General features: G+C 45.8%; 1 protein-coding gene across 1 annotated transcript in view; it reads right to left on the bottom strand.

The window, feature by feature from the left end:
* Positions 1-27,277, bottom strand: part of AKT3 (AKT serine/threonine kinase 3) — a 734,901-nt gene that overhangs the window by 195,613 nt on the left and 512,011 nt on the right. Inside the window, exon 9 of the mRNA XM_069234462.1 lies at positions 20,130-20,252. Coding sequence (XP_069090563.1) covers positions 20,130-20,252 — 123 coding nt within the window. The remainder of the gene's footprint in view (positions 1-20,129; positions 20,253-27,277) is intronic.

Below are 27,277 nucleotides of genomic sequence, written 5' to 3'. Positions count from 1 at the left end.
TGTCTGAAAATGTTGGACTGTTGCAGATTTGGGATAGGCTAATCCTATTTGTGAGTTTAGAATAGCCCCAAGATATGGCTGTACCAGCAGAGGATGTAGGTGAACATTGATGGTGAATTCCAAGTGGTACAACAGATCCATTGCAATCTGAGTGTGTTGTTGACACTGTTAGTGAGTGTTGACTTTGATAAGCCAATCATCCAAGTATGGAAACACATGGAAGTTTTGTCTGCGTAGATGGGCTGCTACCAGACACTTGGTGAATACTCGAGGTGCAGTGAACACCCCAAAAGGAAGGACTTTGAACTGATAATGTTTGTAGCCCACCACAATGCCATGAGCTTGGTACGTTGGTATGTGAAAGTAGGTGTCTTTTAGGTCTAGTGTAGCCATAAAGTCGCCCTCTTGAAGTTGAATCATATCTTGGAAGGTGATCATGTGGAAGTGCAATGACAGGATGTAGTGGTTTAATGGTCTTAGATCTAGGACTGTGGGTAGAAACCCATCTTTTTTTTTAGACATTAGGAAGTCTAGAGAGTGTTTTCCTGAGACCTTGTATTGGTTAGCGCCTTTGAGAAGAGCTTGAACTTCTTGTTTGAGCAATGTTTGATGTTCCAGTGATAGCCTGTGAGTGCGAAGTGGAACGTTGGGAGGTGCGGAAGTGAGCTCCAGACAATAGCCATATTGGATAGTGGCTAACACCAGTTGCTACGAGCATACCATGGCCAAGTGTCTGTTGGTGAGATCCAGGAGATATATGGGGCAGCAGAGACAATACTCGCAACTTGCTGAGCTTGGGTCACATCCTCCATGTCCAGCTAGGCTGCAAGGTTGGAGCAGGAACTGCCCTAAAAAGAAATGCCTCTTCCTCCACAGCCAACGGTTGAGGGTGGCTTTTTTCATCCTCAGTGTGTTTTTCACCAAAGATATCTGGAGTGTTGTGAATGGTTCTACGCAACATTTCCATGCAACACGCTCGGCGGTATTAAAGAGTCTCTTTTGAGCAGAAAGATTTATAGGTATCGCAATAACCTTGCTTCAGCTCAGGCAACAATCACAGGTTGCAGACCAGGTGTTGGGTTGATTCAGGGATATTTTGTGTGGCAGCGCGGGCACTAACAGAAAGGCGTCCGTTCCATCACCAGTTGGGCATTCTCGAACAAGTGTGATGAAGTCCAAAGGAAGTCTAGAAGGGCAAGACTCTAGAAGGGCTGCGGTGGAAAAGAACCAAAGTGTTGAAGACAAGGCTTGGTACGCCAGTGGAAAACGTGATTGAAAAACGATACCAACAAAGGGATTGGGATATAAGAACCGAAAGCAAACTGTGACGGTGTCGACAAAAGAGCAAAGGCACACATGTCCATACCCGATGGTGGAAAGAAAACAATCTAACAATGGAGTGGATGTCCATTTCCACTATCACCAAGAGGAGGAGTCACTCGACCGTGTGACTCGAAAGACTTCTTCGAAGAAAAACAACTTGTACACATCTGGACCCAACAGTAGGTGGCAGGAGTATGCAAAGCATGTGTATCTACAGCCACACAAGCCTCAAACAACTTTTTCACATAAATAGGTAGTTGAGAATGGAAGTAAACCTGTTAGTCTTTATGTTAATCAAGTAATTTTGTGTATGCAAACAAATATTCTCCAGGGAATTTTCATTGAACAGATGTTTTGGTGCATTATCAGTTAAATTTTCACTCAAGCCATTTCCATTTTTTGCTATCAGTCCTGCACATTTGTACATTAAAAGTAACCTTTATCCAATTTTTAGTTGTATCTGGATTGGAAAGTAAACGTGAAAACTGTAGTCCATATCTTGTAGATGCTGGATAAAACATTTCAAGACTTCTTTTGATAATTGTTCAGCTGCAGATTGAAAAAAGGCCTTACAGTTGAAAATAATGTTTTTTTTTATTTATAAGAAGGAGCCCACAATACTAGCCAAGACCATAGTCTTAATTTTGTCTCTGAAAAAATGGTGTTGCCTCCTCCTTGCATGCTCAAGTTGAATGCATTAAAATGAGTGATAATGCCTGACATATACACTAGCATGACTTACCATGGGTAGTCATGCAGGATTCCAGATCATGAAGAATACTCTGATTTCCTTTCTTAGTTCAAAAGCAGAGACAACAGTTTGCCACATAACAGCCATCAGACCTCTGTACATATCAGGAGTTGCTGATGAATAGTATTGATAAACTCACAGAGCTGCTTAAAAAGCCTTCAATTTAGTGGCCCTGCTTTGATTAAATGTACAATTTGACAGATTCCTTCAAAACGCTCTTCCAATTCTTGTGGCATCTTCCTAGTGCCACAAATTGCTTGATGAATGCAGTAGTGGTGCACTGAAGGGTTATTTTTCTTATTCATGCAATGAGTCCAGATAGTCTTTGAGACATAAGACAATCCCCATCTGTGCTGAATGAACCACTGAACTGCATTTGATGTAAGAAATGTAGTCATAATGTTGTACACCTCTTCTGCAGTGGCACTGGTAAACTGGGTTAGAACAAATGTTCAATAATGTTCCCTCATACTCTTATCTAGCATATCACAAAAATGAGATTTGTTTGCAGTCTGTACTTTGAGTTGAGGCTATAAAGGTTATTTTTTCAAATTCTTTCAAGCACCTGTTCCTTTATGTTATTTGACAGTGTGTCAATTTGTTTTTATCATCCTTTTCAATGACAATCCCATCAAAGTTAAATCTTTTGCTGCTTTTTCTCCAACCACTGCACTAACCGAGGCTTGGGGTGGAGGTAGTCTCAGCCCTTCAGTGATTGCATGTTTTTTTTTCAGGTTTTCCTATGAACATGGATACTTCATAGGCAATTTTGTAGTATTTTCACTGCAATAACCAGTCTTCTTAATTAGTTTTCTACTTTGTTGGATCCCTTGCTTGCTATTTAGTTGTAAAACCATATATGCATTTGTTAGCATGTTTTTATGCTTGCTTGCTTCAGACTGTCTTTGTAATATAGGTTTCATGGCCTCATCTGATAAAGATTAATAACACACACAGCAGCTGCTGTTCGTATTCTGAACCTGCACACAGGAAACCCATGATTCAATATTGTACTTGCAACATTTCAACTGTCTTTGAATTATATCACTTTGTTTTGAGTATAATGGGACTTCTTTGATGCCTTCTGGGTTATTCTGTTTAAATGCAAACCAGAGAGCCACAGTCTTACAAATGACAAATCTACAGTGTTTTCTACGTTCAAATTGTATCCAGTACTTCCCAAATGACCAATATGTTTTTGTTTAGTCCAAGGACTGGGAAGGTCCCTCATTCTTCTAAAAACCGAAAACAAATTTTGGAAGGACAACTGCTCAATGTACCACAGTCCAAAGTTTGTCATGCAGTATCTTCTTGAATGAAAAATCATGTACTACCTTCTTCACATTGTCGTGTGACCAATGTGTCTGTCACGTGCCTGTCTGCATGCACAAAGACACATTTCAGGAATCGAGCAGCCTGTGAAAGTATTTCAGATATGGCTAGAACTGCAAGCATGCTCCTCTTCGAATACAAGAAGTGAAGGTGCTTAGAGTATGCAAGTGGCTGCTGATGTAAAGCAGTGAATGGGAGAACATGTAGCCAGCAAGGGCCTTCTCAGCTTTACCTGCTGTGAAGTCTCTGTATACATGTGTATACATGCACAGGTTACAACATCAACTCCGTACATGGGCTAACAATGAGTCTTTGACTAAAAGTGCTTCGGAAATACTTAGAATTATTGACGGCAAAAAATGGTCAGGGGTCCTATGGATGTGAAGGTGTTGTGAAACTGTACAGAACACCAACTACTGGTTGAGAAGTCCTGCTTTAGTTTCTTTTCACTTTTAATCACTAATGGGCCTGAATATCGTTTACATTCAACAAGCAGGAAATATATGAGTTACAGAAATACACATAGGATTTGCAAAGAATTTAAAATTATGTAGTAGCCGTCACAACAATTATAGTTTTTAGTGGGTATTTCTCAAATAAACATACTATTGCAGCTTGTTTACACAACAGACTGTCCACACACTTGCAGTGGCTTATTCAACTTTTTTTCTCCACAACTAAAATATTTTTCCTTAGTGGAGAAGCCTCTTCTCCTGCACCCTTCGTGATATGGAGACATCTTTGTGGTATACCTAGTTTAGAAATACAATTTAAAAAGGGTCTTGCAAAATATTTGTGAATACCCGAAAAGATCCAAGTTTGGATGCTGCGAAACAGGCTGGGGGGCCAGGACTACACCTCCTAGGAGCTGACATGGCAGAAGAGCTGCCTCCCTTCACAACAAGTGCATAAAGAAAATGTGTTGGCCCCCCTGCGAGGGACCCTGTGACATAGGCCGGGGGGGGCAAGATTACATCTCCCAGGAGCTAACACAGCAGGAGAGCCGCTTCCCATTACTACATGCCCATCGAGACACAAAGGAAATTTGTTGGTCCTGCTGAGCTGAATGCTGTGACACAGATTGAGGGGTGCCAGGACTACACCTCCCAGGAGCAGACGAGGCAGGAGAGACTACTCCTATCACTATACGTGCCTGGAGGCACCTAAAGGAAATTTGTTGGACCCGCTGCAGGGACGCTGTGACACTGGCCGGAGGAGTCAGGACTACACCTCCCAGGAGCTGATGCAGCATGAGAGCCACCTCTCGTCACTACACATGCCAGGAGGCGCATAAAGGAAATGTGTTGGCCCCGCTGAGCGGAATGCTGTGACACAGGCCAGGGGGGGGGGGGGGGGGGAGGGGGCAGCACAAGACTACACCTCCTAGGAGCGGACGTGGACGGAGAGCCACCTCCCGTCATTCCACGTGCCAGGAGGCCATAAAAGAAATTGAATTTGTCCCGCTGTGTGGGATGCTGTGACAGAGGCCTGAGAGTTGGGGGATGGGAGAACTACACCTCCTAGGAGCTGATTCAACAGGAGAGCTGCCTCCCATCACTACACGGACCCAGAGGCACATAAAGGAAATTTGTTGGCCCCGCTGCATGGGATGCTGTGACAGGCCAAGGGAGCCAGAACTACACCTCTCAGGAGCTGACACGGCAGGAGAGCTGCCTCCTGTCACTACATGTGCCTGAAGGCGCATAAAGGAAATTTGTTGCCCCACCCCAGTGTGGGATGCTGTGACACAGGCCGGGGGGCCAGGACCACACCTCCTAGGAGCTGACACAGCAGGAGAGCAGCCTCTCATCACTACATGTCCCCAGAGGAGCATAAAGGTAATATTTGGCCCTACTGCACAGGACGCGCCTGGGCCAAGAGGGGGCCGCCTGCGCCCATCTGTAGCTGGATGTGGATGGGCTTGGCCCGGTCTCTTCCGGCCTCTTCAGAAGGCTGTGGGGTGGGTGAATGTGGGCTACTCTTTTCATCATTGCAATCCCTCTCAGCTGCTGGCTTGTGCTGTGGGAAACTGTGTGACAAGTATTTGCCATTTATTAGCCTTACTCCTGAGGTACTTGCCTCACGATTAGACTGTCGCTAGTCTGTTGGCAGGGGAAGAGGGTATAGGTTTTAAGCAAGGGGGAAGTGCAAAAGTCCCAGAAGGGCACCGCAACTTGTGTCCAAACCAACATCAATTGACATAATGCTAAAAAGGGCCATTGGAGTGTTAGCCTCCGAAATCGAACTTACAGAAGGGCAACTCTCATTAAGCCAAGAAGCATGCAGTGTATCCATTGGCACACAGTCCCCTGATTCCAACAGCCTGGTTACATCTGAGTGTGTGGCAAGTTTGGTAGCGGCCCAAAATGGAGTAGAAGGATTGAGACTGGATGCTGATATGGACTGCTCCTCAGTCAAGGAATTCAGCGCATATCCTAATTTAGTGGTCAAGAGGAAGCGTAAGACCCCATGCACTCATAAGTCCATGAGAAACGGTGGTGATGGCCTGACAATGCATTGTTCCACAGGTCTGAAAGCCCACGAGGCTGAGGGGATCATCCAGGAGGATCGTCCACTGCACTGGGCATCAGTCTTAATGAGGGACATTATGGCCCAATTAAAGGCTGTTGTGACACCAGAGCTCCTGCCTCTGGTAGAACGTCTGACGAAATTGGAAGCTGCAAGTATGACCGCTTTCAACATTGTTCCTGTGAGGCCAGGGGGTGAAAAGGAAAAGGGAAATCAGAAAGATTTTACCCCTTCTGATAACATACATGGGGCCAAGTCCTCAAATACAAAATAGAAGGGGAGGGGAGGCGGGAGGGTCTGGTTGGTAGTTATACTAACTCTGAAAACCAGGCAGAGGCCAAGGGGAGTACAGTCCAAACTCTGGGGAGTGCTCACCAAGTCCTAGGCCACTGGAAGTCTGTATGGGCCCGGTGAGTGACTTGTATGTGCTCCAATTAATAACCTTCCACCGGCTTCCTGTCTCTAGGTCGTAATTCTTGCAGAGGTATCTAAATTGAAGGGTAGCCAAAGGGAGTCTCAGCCAGAGTTATTCAACAAATGCCTATCTTGGTTTATGAGGAACAGGAATTTCTCCCCCCACTTTGACCAGCAATATCCTTTTGACCCGTAGAGTCAACTGGATTGGGCAGGGACCCATTGATTGGCCCGGTGACTGTGTTATTGTTAATTTTAGAGATCCGCAGCAGGTTCAATGTCTTTGATTCGATGGCCCGTGACCCCAGGAGACAGGCCCTTCTATCTGCACTCTTCCATTGGGATATTTTTTATAGGCCTCCCACTAAAGGAACCCCTTTGCTCCAGGTTAACAATGTTTTGAATAGTGTAAATAGGAGACATTTTCCACCTTCTCAGGGGGGGTAAAAAATCCAAAATGTATGGTATCTACTTCCAACCGGAATGAAGTACTTGAAGAGGTGGACTGACCCATAAGTACCCAGTCCCTTCTATTTAATAAGTTGACTGTGGGTAACAGAGCTGATCGGATGAAAGATGGGCTGGGTCAATTGAAAGCAATAAAGAATAGAAGAGGGCAGGGTGCCACCTCCGCAACTAGGGTTTGGAAGTGTCCCGGTAATTAGACTATGGTTCCCAATCATGCTGTTGGTTTAGCCATGTTTCATTGCCCCAATCAAGCTGCCCCCAATACAAATCAAGATCTTCTTCAATTTGGTGGAGGTAAATCGGCTGCAACGATTAAGCCTGCTCCTGGGGTATATAGTATTTGTGCTAGATTCCTTGAGGTACAGGCGTCAATCCAGGAGGTTGTACAAAAGGGCTCACTGAATGATTCAGCTGGTGTGGTGAAACCGATGGCCTTAAATAAGACTGTAAAACCTATTAAAATGGTTTCATGGAATGTTGCTGATCTGAAGAGCAAACTGGTCTGCCCAATTGGGGCTCCTTTATAGACCAGTTTAAAATTTGCCTTTAACAAGAAACCTGGATGACGCAGGAGTTCCAGCAACCTGACTATGCAGTTTATTGTAAAGCGGCAGTAGGGTGTCAGCAAGGAAAGGCATCTGGGATACTTTCAACTTAGGTTGCAACCCACCTGTGATGCAGGGTTAAACCAGTCGCGGTACAGTCGGATGATAATCTCTGCCACCTACTCACTTTCTCCCCCCGTGTAGAACTCTACTTGATTAATGTTTACTTTAGATTTGTCATAGCGAGTCTTAAGTCTAGTTTGGTGGAGCAGTTAGATACACTCTTATCTTCACTCCCAGAGAGTGCCTATAACGTGGTGGCTGGTGACCTAAATTGACAATTTGAGCCCTTGGATGTATAGCGAGACAAAATAATGGGCACAGAAAATAGGATTTGGTCTGGCCCATATTTACCACTGTGGGACAGACCTCACTAATAGATTATATTTTGGCTGACGTACGTTATGACCCTGGATAGTAGATATGGAGGTCCTCCCTATACACAATAGTGATCATAATCTTCTTTCCCTAGAGTTAATGCTTCCACTTAGAAAGGCCACGGTTGTTCAACTTGATCCGATTAATGGTAGACTCACTCTGGCACTAAACAAACAAAGAATCAAATGGAGTGAGATAGAGCAAATACCAGGTTATATTAAAGTACTGTATAGATCTGTAGGAGCAGCCAACGAAGAATTGAATAAGATAACCAGAATTGAGGATGACCCAGGGCAAAGGGCAAAAGTGGCAGATACTCATCAGAAGCTGACTGACACAATTAAAGACTTTTTTGTTGAAAAATGTCATGCCTTGGTTGGGTAGTCAGTGTCGAGCAGCTAAGCTCTCTCTTTTAAAGGCCTTAAAAACTGAGGATGGCAGTTTGATTCGTTCTGCCAGATCCGAATATAAACATATTGTCAACTGTGACAAAAGAGAGTGGGAGCAAGATAAGTGGGAGTCTCTGTATAAGTGCAATTAAGAATTTCAAAGTCTTCTGGAGCATAGTAGAGACCAGGTACTCTGAGTCCCGCTCCGGTATTGGGAACAATATACCAGCTGACATGTGGACTGATGGTGAGGGAAAGGGGCGGGGAGAACTTGGGGGTAGAGAGATTGTTTCAGCTAGGCCTTGTGGGGATTTCCCCAGCAGGGCAGGGAAGGAGGGGGTGGGAGGAAATACAATTATTTTACTCTAGAGGAAATTGTGAGGGTTATCAATGTGATTGGCTCAGGGATCGATAAAATTCCAATGGACCTTGTTGGCTCAGCCCCTGAAATTTGGGGCCCGTATTTAGGTGCTGTGTTCAATGCCATTATGGAGGGGATACCAATTCCCCATACATGGGGAGTGTCAGAGATCATTCCTATTTATAGAAAAGGCTCTCTTTTGTTACCTAGCAACTATAAGGCTATTAGCCTGACAGATGTCTTGCAGAAAATATTTTCGAGAATGAAACTAAACTTGAGAGGCTACAGGATTGGATGGAGGTTACTAAAGACCTTAGCCCCTTTCAAGCAGGTACCTCGACTTCTGACCACATTTTAGGCTACAGCTCCTTTACTGGAAGTCTGTGGTTCTAGAGGGTGGTAGTCTATATTTCATTTTTGTTGACTTACGCTCTGTGTTTGATTTGGCTCCTAGGGTCACACACTGGCAGGTTTTGACCAATATAGGGGTTCTCTCCTTACTGTGTTACATCTTGCAAAGACTCTGAACTTTGAGCAGGTACATGTTGTGGTAAACTGGGAGAACTCTTGGAACCCTTTCCAATTACAAAAGGGGGCTGGCAGGGTTGTGTACTAGCACCTACTTTATTTACTTTGTACTTTAAATGTTTGGTTGATTTTTCAACCAACATAAATAATTATGCCTCTAGGTTGGCGCTTGTTAAGATGCTAGCACTAATGTTGGCATATTTTTTTTTTTTTTTTTTACTCTTGAAGTCCCCTATGGGAATCCAAAGGGTATTGGATAGTTTCAATAGTTTTTGTATGGAGAGGGGCTTTGAAATAAATGGGAGTAAAACAAAATAAATGATACTCAACCTTTCAAGAATCACACGCCCCAATCCCACCTTGAACGGGACCCTGCTAGAGAGGGTTACAAACTTTCAATACTTCGGGATCATGCTTAGCGAGGGCATGGATTGGCTTTCCCACATAGAGAGGCAAAGGTTGAGGTTGGGTCAGTTTGTGGTTGGGTTCTCGAAGGTATACAGGGAACCTTTTTCCAAGCCAGTTAGCCCCGCCTTAGAGATCTAAAAAATGCAAGCAGTGGGAGCAGCCATTTATGGGGCCGAGCTATGGGGACATAAGCCGCTGGTAGAGTTCATGTATATCGAGAATAGCTTTATGAGACAGTTGCTGAGTCTTCCTGCCTCTACTCCCTTGATGCCTCTCCGACTGGGTCTGGGAATGAGGCGCATAATACAGGATATAAGCCTCAGGTCGTACTCTTTTGGTGGAGAATTTGGGCTACACCGGAGCTGATTTCTTATAGATCTACCCTTGAAGAGGTCTCAGGGATATCTGGGGCAGGTAGATTATGCTGGTTGAGGTACATTAACAAAGCTATCAAAAGCTTGGTTAAACTTAGCCTGTGGGATAACCCACCAGTGGCCTGTCAGACCACCTCTAGAGCCAAACTCACTAAATATTATAGGGATCATGAGTTATTTAACCTACTGATTCCTCTCTAGGTGACCTGACTGCAGGATTTTAAGGTTTTAAGAATTTTTATAATTTGAAATGTTGCCTTGATAAAATCCAGCCGGTCCTTGCCAGGATGCTATATTTACAGGTCAGGCATGGTAACCTCCCCATGAGCTTGTTTACAAGCAAGTGGTGCAATGGGGGACATACCTTGGATAAAGTGTGCCCTTCTTAAGGCCAAGCGGATGAAACAGAGGTTTATGTCCTCTGTTTCTGTATTGTTTTTAGGAAGCTCAGATCAGTCTGGACAGTTCCAGTACGTCGAAACACTGGCTCTACACGCTGTGTCAAAGTATTAAGATTTTTGTAGACAGACACTTGTTTCTGCCGTCTCTAGATACTTATTTAGGATCTGGTTCCTAAGGGAAATTGGTGATGGGATGATTTGTGCTCAGTACCTCCTTTGCTCATGATGAGCACAAACTCCTGCCTTACCTCAATTTTGATGATTTAACTTGGCTGTTGGACGTTGAACGTTTTCCTAAAACTGGTTAGTCTAAAATATTGATTTGGTTTTGCACTTTAGTATACATTTGTATGCGAGATTTCAGGCAAATTTTACAAATTTGATACCAGAGACATGAGGGCTATCGTGCAGGCGCTGAGCCAGAGGCTCCATATAAAGCGCAAACAGAGGGGAGAGCGGACACCCCTGTTGAGTCCCCCGACCTGTCGGAAACGGCAATGACAGAGTCCCATTGACTCGGACAGCAGCCTTAGGTGCACGATAGATGCACTGAATCCAGGCCCTAAACACTGGACCCAGCCCAAAGCGCTCTAGTAATGAAAAAGATAAGGCCAGTGGACCCTATCAAACGCCTTTTCCGCGTCAATGGAGAGGAGGAGCGCCTCTCTACAAGATCTGCTAGTTTTATCAATTAAATGTAAGAGCCATTTCGTATTGTCTCCGGACTGTCGGTGAGGTATAAAGCCCGCCTGATCCGTATCTATAAGTCCAGGCATGTAGGGATTAAGGCACTGCGCCAAGATGCCAGTAAACAACTTGGCGTCTATATTCAGAAGCGAAATAGACCGATATGAACCACGTTCTTCTGGATCCTTCCCCAGCTTGTGAATGACCGTAATGGTGGCCTCCAACATGCTGGGCGTGAGAGTCCCGGACACCAGGAAGGAATTAAAAAGCCGCGCCAGGAGCAGAGCCAACTCCGGGCAAAAAGTTTTATAGAAAAGCGCGGTGAAGCCGTCCGGGCCAGGCGACTTCCCAATATTCAGACGTGAAATTGCTGAAATAACCTCCTCCAATGTAATGGGCTGATCCAAGGAGGACGCATCTTGCTCACGGAGCGGAACAATACGACAGTCCGCGAGAAAGGCGGCAGGGTCCGCTTCATTCCCCGTATCCACAGCATACAGCTCTCTATAATAATCAGCAAACACCTCAGCCATTTGATCGTCCATTCATACCTCACCCTTAGAAGGGGAGCACACCATCTTTATAGCCGTGGCTGAGCGCTGCACCCTCAGCTTATGGGCAAGGACTTTCCCACATCGGTTGCCCCCAATATAATATTTGTGTTTAAGTCGAACTACTGCATACTCTGCCCTGTCCCAATCCAGCCGTTTCAGTTGCTGACGTGCCTTCTCCAACTCCCTCCACACTCTAGGCGTACCGGTATGCTTATGGGAGCGCTCTAGCGCCGCTACTTTTTGCACTAACACTGCCCTCTGCTCCCTCCTAGCTTTATTTTCTTTGGTCAAAAGCGATATCACCTCTCCACGGACTACTGCTTTCAGTGCCTCCCACAGTATCCCCAAACTAGTTCTCCCATCATCATTGAGTCTAAGGTAGTCCATGATCGTGCGTCGCAACGTCTCCTCCGCCACCAGGCTCTGCAGTATAGTATCCCTAAATCGCCAGCTCGGAGTCCCTACTCGTCCCACATCAAGACAGGCCACCAATGTAATGGGGGCATGATCTGTCAGAGCCCGAGGCTCGATGGCAGTCTCCCTGATTCAGGAAGTGAACTCTGAGGAAGCCAAGAAGAAGTCCATACGGGTACACGTCTTGGAGGAGGCCGAATAGAATATGTAACCCCTGAGCGTCGGATGCGCCCTCCTCCAGACGTCCTCCAAGTCACAATCAGCCAACCACTGGTCGCCCCGCCGGAGTCAATGCCCCGTCTGCCCATATCAATGCCCAGAACGATCCAGCTCATTGCCCATGACCAGATTGAAGTCCCCCCCTACCAAAATGACCCTATCCGGTGTAGTGAGTATTGGGGAAATGGCTTGCCTCGTGAAGATTTCTTGCTGCGCGTTAGGAGCATATAATGTGGCAATAGTAAAGAGGAATGCCCCAACACGCACCCTAATGGCCAAGAACCTACCCTTTAACTCGTGTATCTTGGCGACTACCTCCCCAGGAAAGGCCCTCGATATTAGTATTGCCACCCCAGCGTGCTTCATGGAGAAGAGGAACAAAACTGACGGGGAAACCACTTCGAGTGCATACGATATGTATCCTTTAGCAATAAGTGCGTCTCCTGCAAAAGGCAGATATGGCACCCAGACCTCTCGAGGGCAGAAAGGATCACCAATCTCTTAGCTGGACTATTGAGCCCCCGGACATTTAGGCTTAGACATTTAAGGGAAATGCGGAACTAAGCAGGTTGCGCAATCTAGTCCTTGTCCCCACCCAGGAGCAGGAGACAATGACGGTCCGAGGACGGCCCGCACACATAGTGACAGTGATCGATATCAGAGCACATGGAAATTTCGGGGGAAGCACAACAACACAAAACCACAGCGCACAACAGGTGCATAAAACACACAAGTCCTCCTTCATACATCCCAAAAGAGGCCAGTGTCCTGCCAGGGGTCGGCATCACCTCACAAGGTAGTCACTTGGTAGCCAGAGAACCCACCACCCAGGCCCATCTCAAGCAGTCTCACAGCTTATTCTGTAATGACCCCAGACCATTGTAGCAGTACTCGGATGCCCTCTGCTTAGGCACTGGTCCCAGCAGCTAGACTGCTCAGTACAGATTGTCACTCTCCAGTGCTTGTTCAGTCGAGGACGGCCTCGGTTGCTTCCTCTTCCTCTCCTTACGTCGCCAACGTGGGGGGCCCTCAGCAGCGGCCTCCTCGCACTGGCCAACACCACACTCTGTCTCCTCCATATGTAGGATCCTGCGCGCCTCCTGCAGTGATTTCACCTGACGCAGCTGGCCCTCCCAGCGAAACACAAGGCAGAAGGGGTGGGCCCCAGGAATAAGCCGTAGAATTCGCCCGTAGGTGAACCGTAATGGGCTTAAATTCCCATGCCTCTGCAAAGTCCTTAGCGAGAGGTCCTGAAATAGCTGAAGCGTGTGCCCTCTGAACTGGACCTGAGAGAGATTTTGCGTTCTCTGCAGAATGCTTTCTTTAGTCATGTAGTTATGCACACACGCTAGGACGTCAGGAGGGCGATCTCTGGTTCCTCCCGGCCAGCCCGCTCTGTGAACCCGATCCAGGGCGATCTCTTGTGTATCTTCTGGGCCCAGAATGGAGTGGAACAGTGCTGTAACGAACCCTCTAATATCCTCCCCTTCCGCCCCGGTCGGCGCTCCCCTGATGCGTATGTTATGCCGCCTAGATCGGTTTTCTAAGTCCTCTGCAGGAGTTCATTTTGCTCCACAAGACGTATGACCTCCTGTTGCAGTTGTTCCACTTCTTCCTCCCGGGAGATCTCACTGTCCGACATTCGCCACCCTTTCTCCCAGAGACGTAATGTCCGCCCGTAGCTCCCTCATCTCCTGGGAGATCTCTCTCCAAAGCTCCTGCAGGTCCCTCCTAAGCGAGTCAAACAAGGAGGTGAGAAAGCCCTTTGTAACCGGGGCCCCACCATAGTCCTCCGCCTCACCCCGGTCTTCAGGCCCTTTCTTCAAAGCAGGCCCCTCAGCCGACCTGCTCTGCGCTGGGTGAGATCTTGTCAACATCTCCCTCACTGACTGATCCCTTTTAGGCTTAGAGGACGCCATCAGAATTCAACTCATCCGCCGACTCAGGGACGAGCCCGGCACCAGGCACTGTCCACCCCGCTGTTCCTCAATCTAGGTTTTGCAAGATCAGCACCTCTCCCTGGGGTAGCCTTCTCTCTCCGTCAGCATACGCTCCGGCACAGTGAGATCCTCTGTTCCCTTTCTCCCCTCCAACAGGGCCGAAGCGGTGGGCATTATCTATTATATGGCTCTACCAAGGCCCAGCTCCATCGAGCAGCATGCGGCTAGGCCCGTCCCGGCCAGTCTCACTGCGGGCCGGATGTCCCGCCGATCCGAGGGCCCACGCTCGTCTCCACGCTCGTCCCCACGCACCGTGGGGCCCTCTCACCACGGGGCACAGGGGGGGAACCAGGCAAACCCCACTGCCGCCTCCACACCTCGCCGGGGGCCCCTCTGCCACCCCCTGGCCATCAGACAGCCTCCGCCAGCCCCAGGAGGTCAAAGGCACGGGTCACGGCCCCCTCTGCCCGTACCTTCGCAGCCGACTGCCACCGTCGTCGTCATCTGCTCCGCGTCGTGCCCTGCCGAGCCCCAGTGGGCTCCTCGATACGCCGCCGTCCACTAGGCCGCAGCCTGGGCCTGAGAGGCTCTCGCCCGGCGGCCCTCCAGAGCCCTCGAGCGCCTGCCCGGTCTCGCCTTTGGGCACCTGCGCCTTCCTGGCGCTCCCGACTTCTCAGGGGCGCCCTTGTTGGTGGTGGCCCGGGGTCGCTACGCTGCTATAAAGGCCCAGGCGGCGAAGCTCGTGAATACGCGTCCACTCACGGTGCCATTTTGGCCACGCCTCCCCCCCTACAAGCACTTTAGCAGCCTCACATCTTGTCCCATTTTTTAGGGCACCCCCTACTCAGGAAGACCACTCTTTCAGCCCCTCTGCACCAATCCAGGTCAAACTTCCATGCCCAAACACATGGGGATTGTCCAGCCCCCCAGAACTTTGCTATATTTCATTTAGCTACCACTGCTCCAAGAGTCAGCCATGTATGTTTGTATTTTGGCCAAGTGTCCTCGTCACGGATATTCAAAAGGAGTAATTTTGGGTCCAATGGGACTTTGCCGCCAATCACCCAGGTCGTAACCTCTACCACTCCCTCCTAGTAGCGCTAGATTTCTGAGCAGGACCAAAGGGTGTGGTAAAAGGCCCATTCCTGTCCATATTTTCTCAAATATAATGAGGAATTCCCCCCGGCGATCCGGTGTAAGAGTGTCCTACAGTGGTAAGCCCTATGAAGAATTCTCAGCTGTACCAGTCAAAACCGGGTACAAATCGCCAGCTCACTGGGGCTCTGGAGCGCCACTACCCAATCATCGTTCTCCAGTCCTTCCACATTCCCTTCCCAAGCCTCACGCAAGGAAAGTAGTGGGTCTGTGGAATTGTTCATCAGCTTCTAATAAATTAATGAGGTTGCTTTAGATTCCAATGGCTCTGTGAGGTGGCAAACTTCTCAAAGGGTCACGTCTGGAAGCTGTTCACCATCTTGTATGTGACAGCGTAGGACATGCCCCAGCTGGGAATCCCAATAGGTCTCCGATTCAACCAGACTGTATTTCGACCCAAGCTCCTAAAATTAAATATGTGGCTGTTCCCCTCCAGGCATCACTCAGATGTTCGAGGCCTAGTAGTGCCCACTTCTTGAAGCCCTTCAGACCTCCCACCTCCCTCAACAAGTCATTAATCCACAAGGGTGTCATGGCCGAGATGGTGTGTCCCTGTCCCACATACCGGAATGCCTCCCTCCAGATCTGTTGTGTAGTCTCGGTCTGTGGAGGCCATCCACGATCTCCAGATAGTGGATACGGCGCGCTCATATCCCACACACCCAAAGGCATTCCTATCCACCCGGAACACTGGGTCCTGCTGGTCTGCAAACACCCACTCACTGACCACTACCAACTGTGTTGCCCAATAATATCTGGTAATATCCAGAACAGCCAGTCCCCCCTCATATACTCTGTGCTGCGACTTCCTCAACGCTATATGCGAGCCTCCCCCATTCCAGAGAAGCAGTCTTGCCTCCTGCTCTATCTTTCAGAATACCTCCTTTGGGACCCTGTGAAGGGGTGTTCTGCAAGACATACAGGAATCGTGGGAGCAGCATTTTGTATAGTGCCACCCTCCCCATGAGTGACAGTGGCAGGGTGAGCCAAAAGCCCACGTCTCTGTGCAACCTAGTTCATTGCAGGAGAGTGTTGGCCTTGTAGAACCTCTCAGGGTCCTTAGTAATGTATATAACCAAGTACATAAATCCATCTTGAACTAAGGGTACCAGGCAGGATGGAGGCAATTCCAGAGTGTCCCCAGCCAGGGGGAAAGACAAGGGACTTCTTCAGGTTAATCTGATAGCCAGAATGTTCCCCGAAAATGCAGAAAACTTGCATAATCCTATCTATGGACCAATGCGGATTAATAACAGAGCAGTGTGTAATCTGGGTATAGCGAGATTCGCTCTTACCAAGCCCCGTACACCCTGATACCCCATATCAGGGGATCCTTTCGAACTTCTCTTATTTCTTGACTCTGGCTCATGTTTCCTGCCAAAGGGTCCATGTAAGAACAAAAAGGAGTGGAGACAGTGAAGCATCTTAGAGAACCCATCATTATCCCTCATCTTTGCATCTGGTTCGCAACAGTAAAAAGAACCCAAGATCTAAATTTTGGACAAAAGCTTAAAGTCTTTAAGGAATGACCAATATACTCTATCAAACACATTTCTGCATCTATTGACAGTTGCCTTCCTGTGTTGTTTTACATAAAGAGTGTCTTTATTTGGGGAAGCTTATGCCCTAGACAGGTCAGGCCAAAGGACAGGCTAGACCAATGCCATGCCCATTGAAGGGAGGATATGGTTCGAGGATCACGGCCTGACTGATGTATGGATTAGCTCAAAACCTAGGTGCATACAATTATACATATTTTTCTGCATCCCATCAAACATATGACAAGCTAGACCACTTCCTGGGCACTCCCACATAGTAGACAGAATCCCAGACACAATTAGGAGTAGCAATCCTATCCGATCATGCCCCTATCTTTATCACCCTCCAAGCACCTAAGCTGCACAGACCAGAAAACAAATGGAGGCTTTTTGAATGCCTCAACACATTACAGCAGAAATACAGGAGATAATTTCCCAATATTTAAAAGAAAATTACCAGTAGGAATCCAGGGTACACACTCTCAGGGTGATTCTTATAGTGGTAATAAGGGGGTCCCTGATAGACAAAAGAAACCTGTTTGGAGCTAAAGGACCTTGTGAGGGATTTGGGGGTGCACACAATAATTGGCATAAGCTAATCACAGCTAGAGCAAAGCTGAAATGTCTTGACCTGGGCAGAGCAGAGTTTACCATACCCAACAGCAATACTATAATACAGGAAATAAAGCCTGCAAGTTTAGAGCTAAGGTGGTTCAAGACAAGGTAACATTGACCAGAATACACAATAGACCAGTTGCGACATGGAAATAGTGCAAATATTCAGGGATTATTATAGCAAGCTGTATACTGTAGAGGAATGGTTCCCCTGAGGAAATGAAAGTATATCTTAGGTCACTCGAAATTCACAAATTGAAACCCTAAATGATAGATCTATTTACCAGTAAAAGAGCAGAGAAGATGGAACATGTAATTTTCATGCTTGTTTTCACCGGTTTACATTAACAAAATGTTATACAGAGCACGCCAATGTCTCATTCAGCAGCAAATTGTTCTTGATGGCACTTGATATTTTCCATTTGTTCTTCTATTGCTATTTCTAGGGTCGAGCGAGCAAAGCCTCCATTTGTTTTCTGGTCTGTGCAGCTTAGGTGCTTGGAGGGTGATAAAGATAGGGGCATGATCGGATAGGATTGCTACTCCTAATTGTGTCTGGGATTCTGTCTACTATGTGGGAGTGCCCAGGAAGTGGTCTAGCTTGTCATATGTTTGATGGGATGCAGAAAAATATGTATAATTGTATGCACCTAGGTTTTGGGCTAATCCATACATCAGTCAAGCCGTGATCCTCGAACCACGGCCTGTTGTAATCTCTCTGTAAGCTTTTAACCACGCCCACTACTGCTATTCATGCTTTGTTGTACTTGTTTTGAATGCTTAATTTTTATTGGTGTATTTTGTGAAATGTCCCTCGTATGTGTGCTGAGTTCACTCCCAGACAATTTCACTAAGTGAACATTTTTGATGGGCATCACACTGTTGACCATCACAATATATTACGCTTTCTCCTGTTACAGCGAGTGATGGCCCCTCCTCCGGTTTTGTTTGCCTTTCATCCCAGCCGCGATCCTTACTAGACATTCAAGCAGGGAGACAATAACTCCTGCTCTTACGCTCATGCCAGCCAAGACGCTTTAAATTGACTTGCTTATGTCAACTGTTTTACTTTTCATTTTCAATTTATGTGGCAAGAAAAGTCCAGTTAGGAATTTACAACGATAATAGCTCTAACTCGAGCAAATGCGAGACCCATTGCATTGAGTGGACCAGATCTCAAATGTTTTTTAACTGAACTGGTGCAACAGGGAGATACGCATCTTAATGCCACCTAGCTTTTAGTAAAATAATATGACTTTTCTTTTATTTCCAAAATATCAACTATATATTCATCTACTCCTGTATCTTTGTGATAGGTGCTACACAAAGCTATGCTTTAATTTTGTCTGGCAAAGGGTACAAAATTAAGACTGTATGATGTAACAGTGCATGTTGTACATTGTCCTCTCTTCGTAAATAAATACTGTTCCCAAATAGCTCATACATGTCTGGAATGACAGGAAACTGGAGTAATCAAGATGATAAAAATCAAAGGTCCATATGTGCTAATTCTAGGAATACTGATTACCTACTTGTGTTTCTCTCCAAATCGTAATTAGGAAATTGGTAATCCTAATGTACAAAACTTTTCTGAGTTTCATTAGCGGTTCGTAGTGGTTCGCAAATAGACCTGCCTCATGCATATTCATGAGGTAGGCTCCAATTTGCAACCCATTAGCAACTGCAGCCATCACACGGATGGTGGCCTGCTGCTGTCAGCAGGCCACCATGTCTGTGATTGCTTTTAAATAAATAAATCTTGTTTTAATGCAAACTGTTTCCCTTAAAGGAAAATGGGATGTGTTTCAAAAGAACTAATGACACTTTGCAGTTTCTTTTTTCAAAGAAGACAGTGGTCTGCGGGACCACTGCCTGCTCTTAAAAAATATTTTTTAAACATTCTTAAAGAGGAAAGGGTCCCCATGAGACCCCTTCCCCTTTGCAAATGGATTAGGTTTACTGTACTGCGACTGGAATTCGGTTTTAAAACAGTAATACATACCATACAGGTTCGGTATTTGGAATGGACGCCCTAAACACGCCCCTTCCAAATACCGAATCGCAAATGCAAAATGTGATAATTTGTGGTAACAAATTCCCGAACCAGATTTTACATTTTGTACATTAGAAAAAAAATGATTCGTACATCTAACCCAAAGTTTCTCAAGGTGGGTTTGTTAACCGACTGAGCCTGTTAAATGAATACTGCAGTAGCTTTCCATGGCTCACTCAAAATGCTCGCTTTTGCAACCTGAATTAGGATATGTTTGATTAGCATGCCATGACAATATGCAGATTTTTCTCATTGGTGTTTAAAGTCTCTAAAAAATGTATTTCTTGTACCTACTCAGGGAGATCACGGCAGTTTAAGGCCTGTGACACAAAAAGAACCTATTGAAGTCCTCCTTTCGTAACACCAAGTGGAAACATCGGACCAGGCCCATGTTTGATGGTTAAACCAGCTAGGAATTATTTCATTACAACATTACCAAAGCACTTTAAAATAGCTCTTAACTCCATGTATTCCAGATATTCGACTAAGTTTAACCTTCAAGGTCAAAAGCAGGGATGCATGTGCTGTAAAAGAGATTAGTAAACAAGCTCGGTTTCTACTTGTTTGCACAACTTTCAGCAACACGTTCGTTCCAAAATATGCTTCTGTCAAAATGTGCAACTTTATAATTACTTTGTTTGTCCCCATAGCCTGTGCGGGATAAAAAAAAAACTTTGATTACAATTTTTGTACCTTGAGATCACGGTAGACAATCTTCCCAGAATGCAGATAGTCCAGAGCCGAGACAATTTCAGCGCCATAGAAGCGCGTGCGGTCCTCGGAGAACACCCGCTCTCTCGACAAATGGAAAAACAGCTGCAGGGTAAACAGCAGGGACAGGATTGTAATAATTACTGATTTAGTGGGGGAAATTAACACAAACATAAAACACCTCTCATCACCATATTGTGATGATAGATAGTGAACTCTCGGTGGACACTCGGCACTCTTAGACAGCAGCTGGCTTATCTTTCCCAGGTTTCCGAAGGGAGAAAGCGAGCTGTTATATCAGCGTTTTAATCAATATAGCAATCTCTGTTAAAACATTCTGCATGCTACCCATTTAACCTTCATTTACCAGAGTTTAAAAAAAGTTTACAACAGCAGTATTAACTATCAGTTCGCATCTCGGTCACATAAAATAAAATGGCAGCCGCACCAGAGACTTTAGAGCCAGCTCTGAGATCCAGGTTGAACACTTCCACTGTGGAACAATACAGAGACAGTGGAGATTAAACATCATACATTGCTTCTTAACATTAAGAGTTGAAGTACAACTGGACTGGGATAGGTCGCAAACTGTGTATTGAAATCAACAAATGCAGATTCATATTTTTGTACCAGCTTGTAGGAAACAAATGCACACGAGCTACATATTTTATGTATTCAATATATTTATGAATGCATTATGTGAAATTGAGGTATCATAAGTGTAAGGAAATGCCTCCTTGGCATGGTTACCTCCTGACTTTTTGCCTTTGCTGATGCCAAGTTATGATTTGAAAGTGTGCTGAGGCCCGCTAACCAGGCCCCAGCACCAGTGTTCTTTCCCTAACCTATACCTTTGTTTCCACAATTGGCACACCCTGGCATCCAGGTAAGTCCCTTGTAACTGGTACCCCTGGTACCAAGGGCCCTGATGCCAGGGAAGGTCTCTAAGGGCTGCAGCATGTCTTATGCCACCCTGGAGACCCCTCACTCAGCACAGACACACTGCTTGCCAGCTTGTGTGTGCTGGTGGGGAGAAAAAGATAAAGTCAACATGGCACTCCCCTCAGGGTGCCATGCCAACCTCACACTGCCTATGGCATAGATAAGTCACCCCTCTAGCAGGCCTTACAGCCCTAAGGCAGGGTGCACTATAGATACTGTAGGGGCATAGTGCTCATGCACCTATGCCCTCACCTATGGTAAACAAAACCTTAGACATTGTAAGTGCAGGGTAGCCATAAGAGTATATGGTCTGGGAGTCTGTCATACACGAACTCCACAGCACCATAATGACTACACTGAAAACTGGGAAGTTTGGTATCAAACTTCTCAGCACAATAAATGCACACTGATGCCAGTGTACATTTTATTGTGAAATACACCCCAGAGGGCATCTTAGAGATGCCCCCTGAAAACATACCCGACTTCCAGTGTGGGCTGACTAGTTTTACCAGCCTGCCACACACCAGACATGTTGCTGGCCACATGGGAAGAGGGCCTTTGTCACTATGTGGCTAGTAACAAAGCCTGTACTGGGTGGAGGTGCTTCTCACCTCCCCCTGCAGGAACTTTAACACCTGGCGGTGACCCTCAAAGGCTCACCCCCTTTGTTACAGCGCCCCAGGGCACTCCAGCTAGTGGAGATGCCCGCCCCCTCCGGCCACGGCCCCACTTTTGGCGGCAAGGCCGGAGGAGATAATGAGAAAAACAAGGAGGAGTCGCTGGCCAGTCAAGACAGCCCCTAAGGTGTTGTGAAATGAGGTGACTCTGACTTTTCGAAATCCTCCATCTTGCAGATGGAGGATTCCACCAATAGGATTAGGGATGTGCCCCCCCTCCCCTCAGGGAGGAGGCACAAAGAGGGTGTAGCCACCCTCAGGGCTATTAGCCATTGGCTACTAACCCCCCCAGACCTAAACACACCCCTAAATTGAGTATTTAGGGGCTCCCAGAACCTAGCAAGATAGATTCCTGCAACCTGAAGACGAAGAAGGACTGCTGACCTGAAAGCCCTGCAGAGAAGACAGAGACACCAACTGCTTTGGCCCCAGCCCTACCGCCCTGTCTCCCCACTTCACGAAAAACTGCAACAGCGACGCGTTCCCCAGGATCCAGCGACCTCTGAAGCCTCAGAGGACTACCCTGCATCTAAAAGGACCAAGAACTCCTGAGGACAGCGGCTCTGCTCCAAAGAAGAAACATATTTGCAACAAAGAAGCAACTTTTAAAGACAACACGTTTCCCGCCGGAAGCGTTAGACTTTGCACCCTGCACCCGATGCCCCCGGCTCGACCTGTGGAGAAACAAGACTACAGGGAGGACTCCCCGGCGACTGCGACCCTGTGAGTAGCCCGAGTTGACCCCCCTGAGCCCCTCCAGCAACGCTTGCAGAGGGAATCCAGAGGCTCCCACTGACCGCGAATGCCTGCTTCTAAGAACCCGACGCCTGGTAAAGACACTGCACCCGCAGCCCCCAGGACCTGAAGGATCCGACCTCCAGTGCAGAAGCGACCCCCAGGTGGCCCTCTCCCTTGCCCAGGTGGTGGCTAACCTGAGGAGTCGTCCCCCCCCTTGCCTGCCTGCTTCGCTGAAGAGACCCCTGGGTCTCCCATTGAACTCCATTGCAAACCTGACGCCTGTTTGCACTCTGCACCCGGCCGCCCCCTTGCTGCTGAGGGTGTACTTTTTGTGCTGACTTGTGTCCCCCACGGTGCCCTACAAAACCCCCCTGGTCTGCCCTCCGAAGACGCGGGTACCTACCTGCTGGCAGACTGGAACCGGGGCACCCCCTTCTCCATTGAAGCCTATGCGTTTTGGGAACCACTTTGACCTCTGCACCTGACCGGCCCTGAGCTGCTGGTGTGGTAACTTTGGGGTTGCCCTGAACCCCTAACGGTGGGCTACCTTGGACCCAACTTTGAACCCTGTAGGTGGTTTACTTACCTGCAAAACTAACAAACACTTACCTCCCCCAGGAACTGTTGAAAATCGCACTGTCTAGTTTTAAAATAGCTTATTGCCATTTTTGTGAAAACTGTACATGCTATTTTGCTGATTCAAAGTTCCTAAGTTACCTAAGTGAAATACCTTTCTTTTGCAGTATTACTTGTAAATCTTGAACCTGTGGTTCTTAAAATAAACTAAGAAAATATATTTTTCTATACAAAAACCTATTGGCCTGGAATTGCCTTTGGGTGTGTGTTCCTCATTTATTGCCTGTGTGTGTACAACAAATGCTTAACACTACCCTCTGATAAGCCTACTGCTCGACCACACTACCACAAAATAGAGCATTAGAATTATCTCTTTTTGCCACTATTTTCCCTCTAAGGGGAACCCTTGGACTCTGTGCATGCTATTTCTTACTTTGAAATAGTGCATACAGAGCCAACTTCCTACAATAAGTAACTAAATTATTGCTAAGTGGAGTCCAGCTCACGTTTGAACATGACATAGGAGGTAGTGTTGATGTATGAATGTCACTATTATCTTTGCAGTAGATGAGATCAGTGGTCCGGCCTCTACCAATAGGAATGGGGCTCCTTCCCCATCTCATGATCACCCTGAGGTTTGCTTAAAGTGCCAGTGCCACAAACCGTCACAAGTCCTTAGGGATATCATTGACACAGCCCAACAATGCCACGAGTGGAGATGTGAAAGTGAGAGAGATCATCTTGGAGATAGTTTTGAAACTAGATTTCCTGTGGATATGTGGCCAAGACCAGGCCAAATGGTAAAAGTCGGCAACTGGGAACGGACTTCTGGAGCACTTCAGATTCATAACAAGACACTGTGTTTACAGGGGTATAGTGTATTCTATGCAAGTATTTAGGAAACACAGAGGTTAGTTGTTATTTGCCCTACAACAGACAAAACCCTTACTGATGAGATAAGACCTCAGTTTGGCATTCTCTCACAGTATTGGGTGAAGTTTACCTCATCATTTTTCAAGCCGTCTTGCAATAAGTGCCTAAAAGTCACACCTGTTACGAAAGGCTAGAACTTGAACTTTCATTGGCACTATGCTCAATACTCCCTTTTGTACACAGCAGCTCCTGGGAATTGTAGAGGTTTTCATAAGTTATATTCTGAAGAAACTTTATTGAAGCTATTTTCAATAACAGATATACATAGCCTTCTAAACATATACAGTTTTAAGTTGCATAATTACTTTACAGAGTTAATTATGTACACAGTGTAAAACAGCAGCAGAAAGATAAACTATAGGCCACCCCTACAGAAGTAGAAACATGTATTATTGCAGAACTATGAGAAATCCAACTGAAAAAGCATTAGTAAACTTACCCTTGACCACAACTTTCAATACTAGTACAAGTATTTTAGATTTAGCTTTCAATCTTGAATGCACCTACCGTGAGGGCTTTCCAGCAAGTGAAGGCTTGCAATCTTTAAAAATCTCAAACAAAAAGATGCATCCTTGTTCTTATTTTTTTGGTGTTTTCCCTTTCTAAGGCTGTGTGGGATAATGTCCCAGGGAGGCACACTTAACTACTTCTGGATAGTTCTGATGCAATAACACTGTGGAATGCAAAGCCACATACAACTTCGGTAGTAGTCTTGGTGGAAAGGGATGCTAAGGAATGTTTACCTGTCTATTGGAAGAAATCTGATAATCTTCAAGTGCTCTCCATGAACAACTGTATACCGTAAAGACAAATAAATAAATAAATCAAAACAACAACGCCTTCATTAGACAAGTTACATCAGAGGAACTTGTGTCCAACCAGAACAGAGAAAATTAAGAAAAAGAAAACATCCTGCTACCAGAATTTGTAAATAAGTATTTGCTCTCTATCTGATCCAACAATATAACAAGACAATATAATATAAGGTCAGAAGCCAATGCTTGACGCAAAGGACCACTTAGGCAACCCTACATTGCATGGCATTGTCTTGGTGATACAGAGATCTTTTTTCCTAAAACAATGTACCAGGCTTGTTTTACCAGAGTACAAATATAAGAGCAATTTGCATAGAGGTGTTTCTTTTACCTTCTTGAGTGATTGAAGTGTTCTCGAAATCAGTTTTCCTGCATAACAGTTATGAGGCAGTTGGCCAGTATCTCTCTGCAACCCGACACAAATGCATAAACATGATACATTCAAGAGAAGTTAAGACTGTTCAGTCCATACTACAACATCAAGTGCCATAGTTTCTGAAGTTATTTTATTCAATCTGTGATGCAATGCCAAGTGTGACCAGCTTCCAAATCTCCTTTGAGGCCATGATATAGTTATCTCATGATTTACTAAACACAGTTAATAGGGCTAAAATTGGCTGCCTTGTCTACATCGTAAAAGGTTGTATGGCAATGTTGCTCACAAAAGGATCAGAATTCAAGTCACCGAGGCACATTGGAGAAAATTGGACAAATCTTGGAAAAATCTTTTTTCACTGTGAACATCTGACCACAATTATCTAACATCAAAGAGTACCAAATGAGCCCCAACTTCTTATTCCAATTTTCCAATAGCATCCATCTCTAAGATATCCACTCAGAGGATTTTAGAAATCTAGCAATGGTCTTCCACTCCACAGCAAAGGCAGCACTTAATCTCATGATCTCTTCCGCTAACATCTTCAATCGTATAAGCCCAATCAAACTTGACTGGTCAGATCACATTGCTCAAACATTCCATTCTACCATACTAAACATTTGTATGGAGGGTCACATGAAAGATGTCTCCATTCAACAACTATTTCTGGAGCTCAAAGCAACATGCTCACTCTAATAAGGATAGCAAATGTCACTACAGCCTCGCCCACAACATTCTGCACAAACAGGCCTCTATTATATCAAGATCCATGAACTAAATGCCCTGACACCTGAGCCAATTCAGCATCCTTTCTTCCAGAATGGGGATCGAGGGCCAAGTTCTGAAAGGTTTTTACACCTCAATTTAACCCAGAATTCAATGTTTAAAACAGACTTCTTGCACTTTCCCTCTTTAAACTTTACATAGCAACTCTAGGCTTAAAGCTCCAAGACAAAAAAACCTCAATAATTACAATAATATAATAATAGTAACAATAATTGCAATAATACGCAGCATATGAAATGGAATAATCATTATTTTTTTAATAGCACTTAATTTCCTGATTTTGTTAAAGTTAAACTCACTGAGGAATGCTGAATACAATATTAAAACTGTTCCTCAAAATTTAGAGTTAGGCAGACATACTAAGACTTATAGTGTTTCTGGAAAACCCCTAACTGAATGTTTTCAGTATCCTTGAAATTAAACCATACATATTGAATTCCTACTGTTTACCAAAGACTCCTCCCCTCTTAATTCCCCGACAAGACCCCCACTGAATTTCATCACAGAGGGCAATCTCATAGGTAAATGCAGATGCAAAAATCCAGACCTCTATTCTTATCTGGAGAATGCAGGGAGTGGTACAGTGGGATGGAAGGGAAGGCGCAAGTCAGTTCTCTTTACCTTAGATGCTGAGAAGGCTTTTGAGGAGGCAGACGGAGGCTACCAGGGAAAGATTATGTCTAAGATGGATTTTGAAAACCGGTATGTAAGATAGGTCATGGATGGATACTGCAGCCCAAGGCATGAAAGCGAGTAGACAGGGTATCTTAGACTTGTTTAATATAGGTAGAGGGACCACAGTTGTAAACACTCAACATTTATGTTCAGTCACATTCTTGAGACCCAGGCTGTCTGGATTTGTGCCTATCTGCCGCTCAGGGGTGTTGAGCTGCAGATAGGCACTTTCAGGATCATGATTGCCAACAATATCCTGCTGATAGTCATGGATCCCAAGACTGCTCTGCCTGGTATTATGAAAGAATTACAGGAACGCCAGCGAGTATAGGGTTTCAAAGTGAACCTCGGAAATTATGAGGGACTCAGTCTTGTTGGGATCGTATATGCTAGCAGGATTAGAGAGGACCACCCCATTCTGTTTGTCCTCAGTGGCCTTTAGGTACCTGGGCATAATGTTAATCCCACAGCAGAAGTACCTGAGTAACATACACTAAAATACTACACAATGAGTTTAAGCTTGCCTTGGCGAACTGGAGACATAAGTATTGCCCTGGATCAGCAGAATAGCAGTGCTGAAAATGGCAGTTCTTCCCAAAAACATTTACATAT

Source organism: Pleurodeles waltl, chromosome 5 (genome assembly GCF_031143425.1).
Source record: "Pleurodeles waltl isolate 20211129_DDA chromosome 5, aPleWal1.hap1.20221129, whole genome shotgun sequence".
In the NCBI taxonomy this organism is placed as follows: domain Eukaryota; kingdom Metazoa; phylum Chordata; class Amphibia; order Caudata; family Salamandridae; genus Pleurodeles; species Pleurodeles waltl.
Note: the sequence above shows the minus strand (reverse complement) of the source record. Positions and strands in the feature narration are given on the sequence as shown.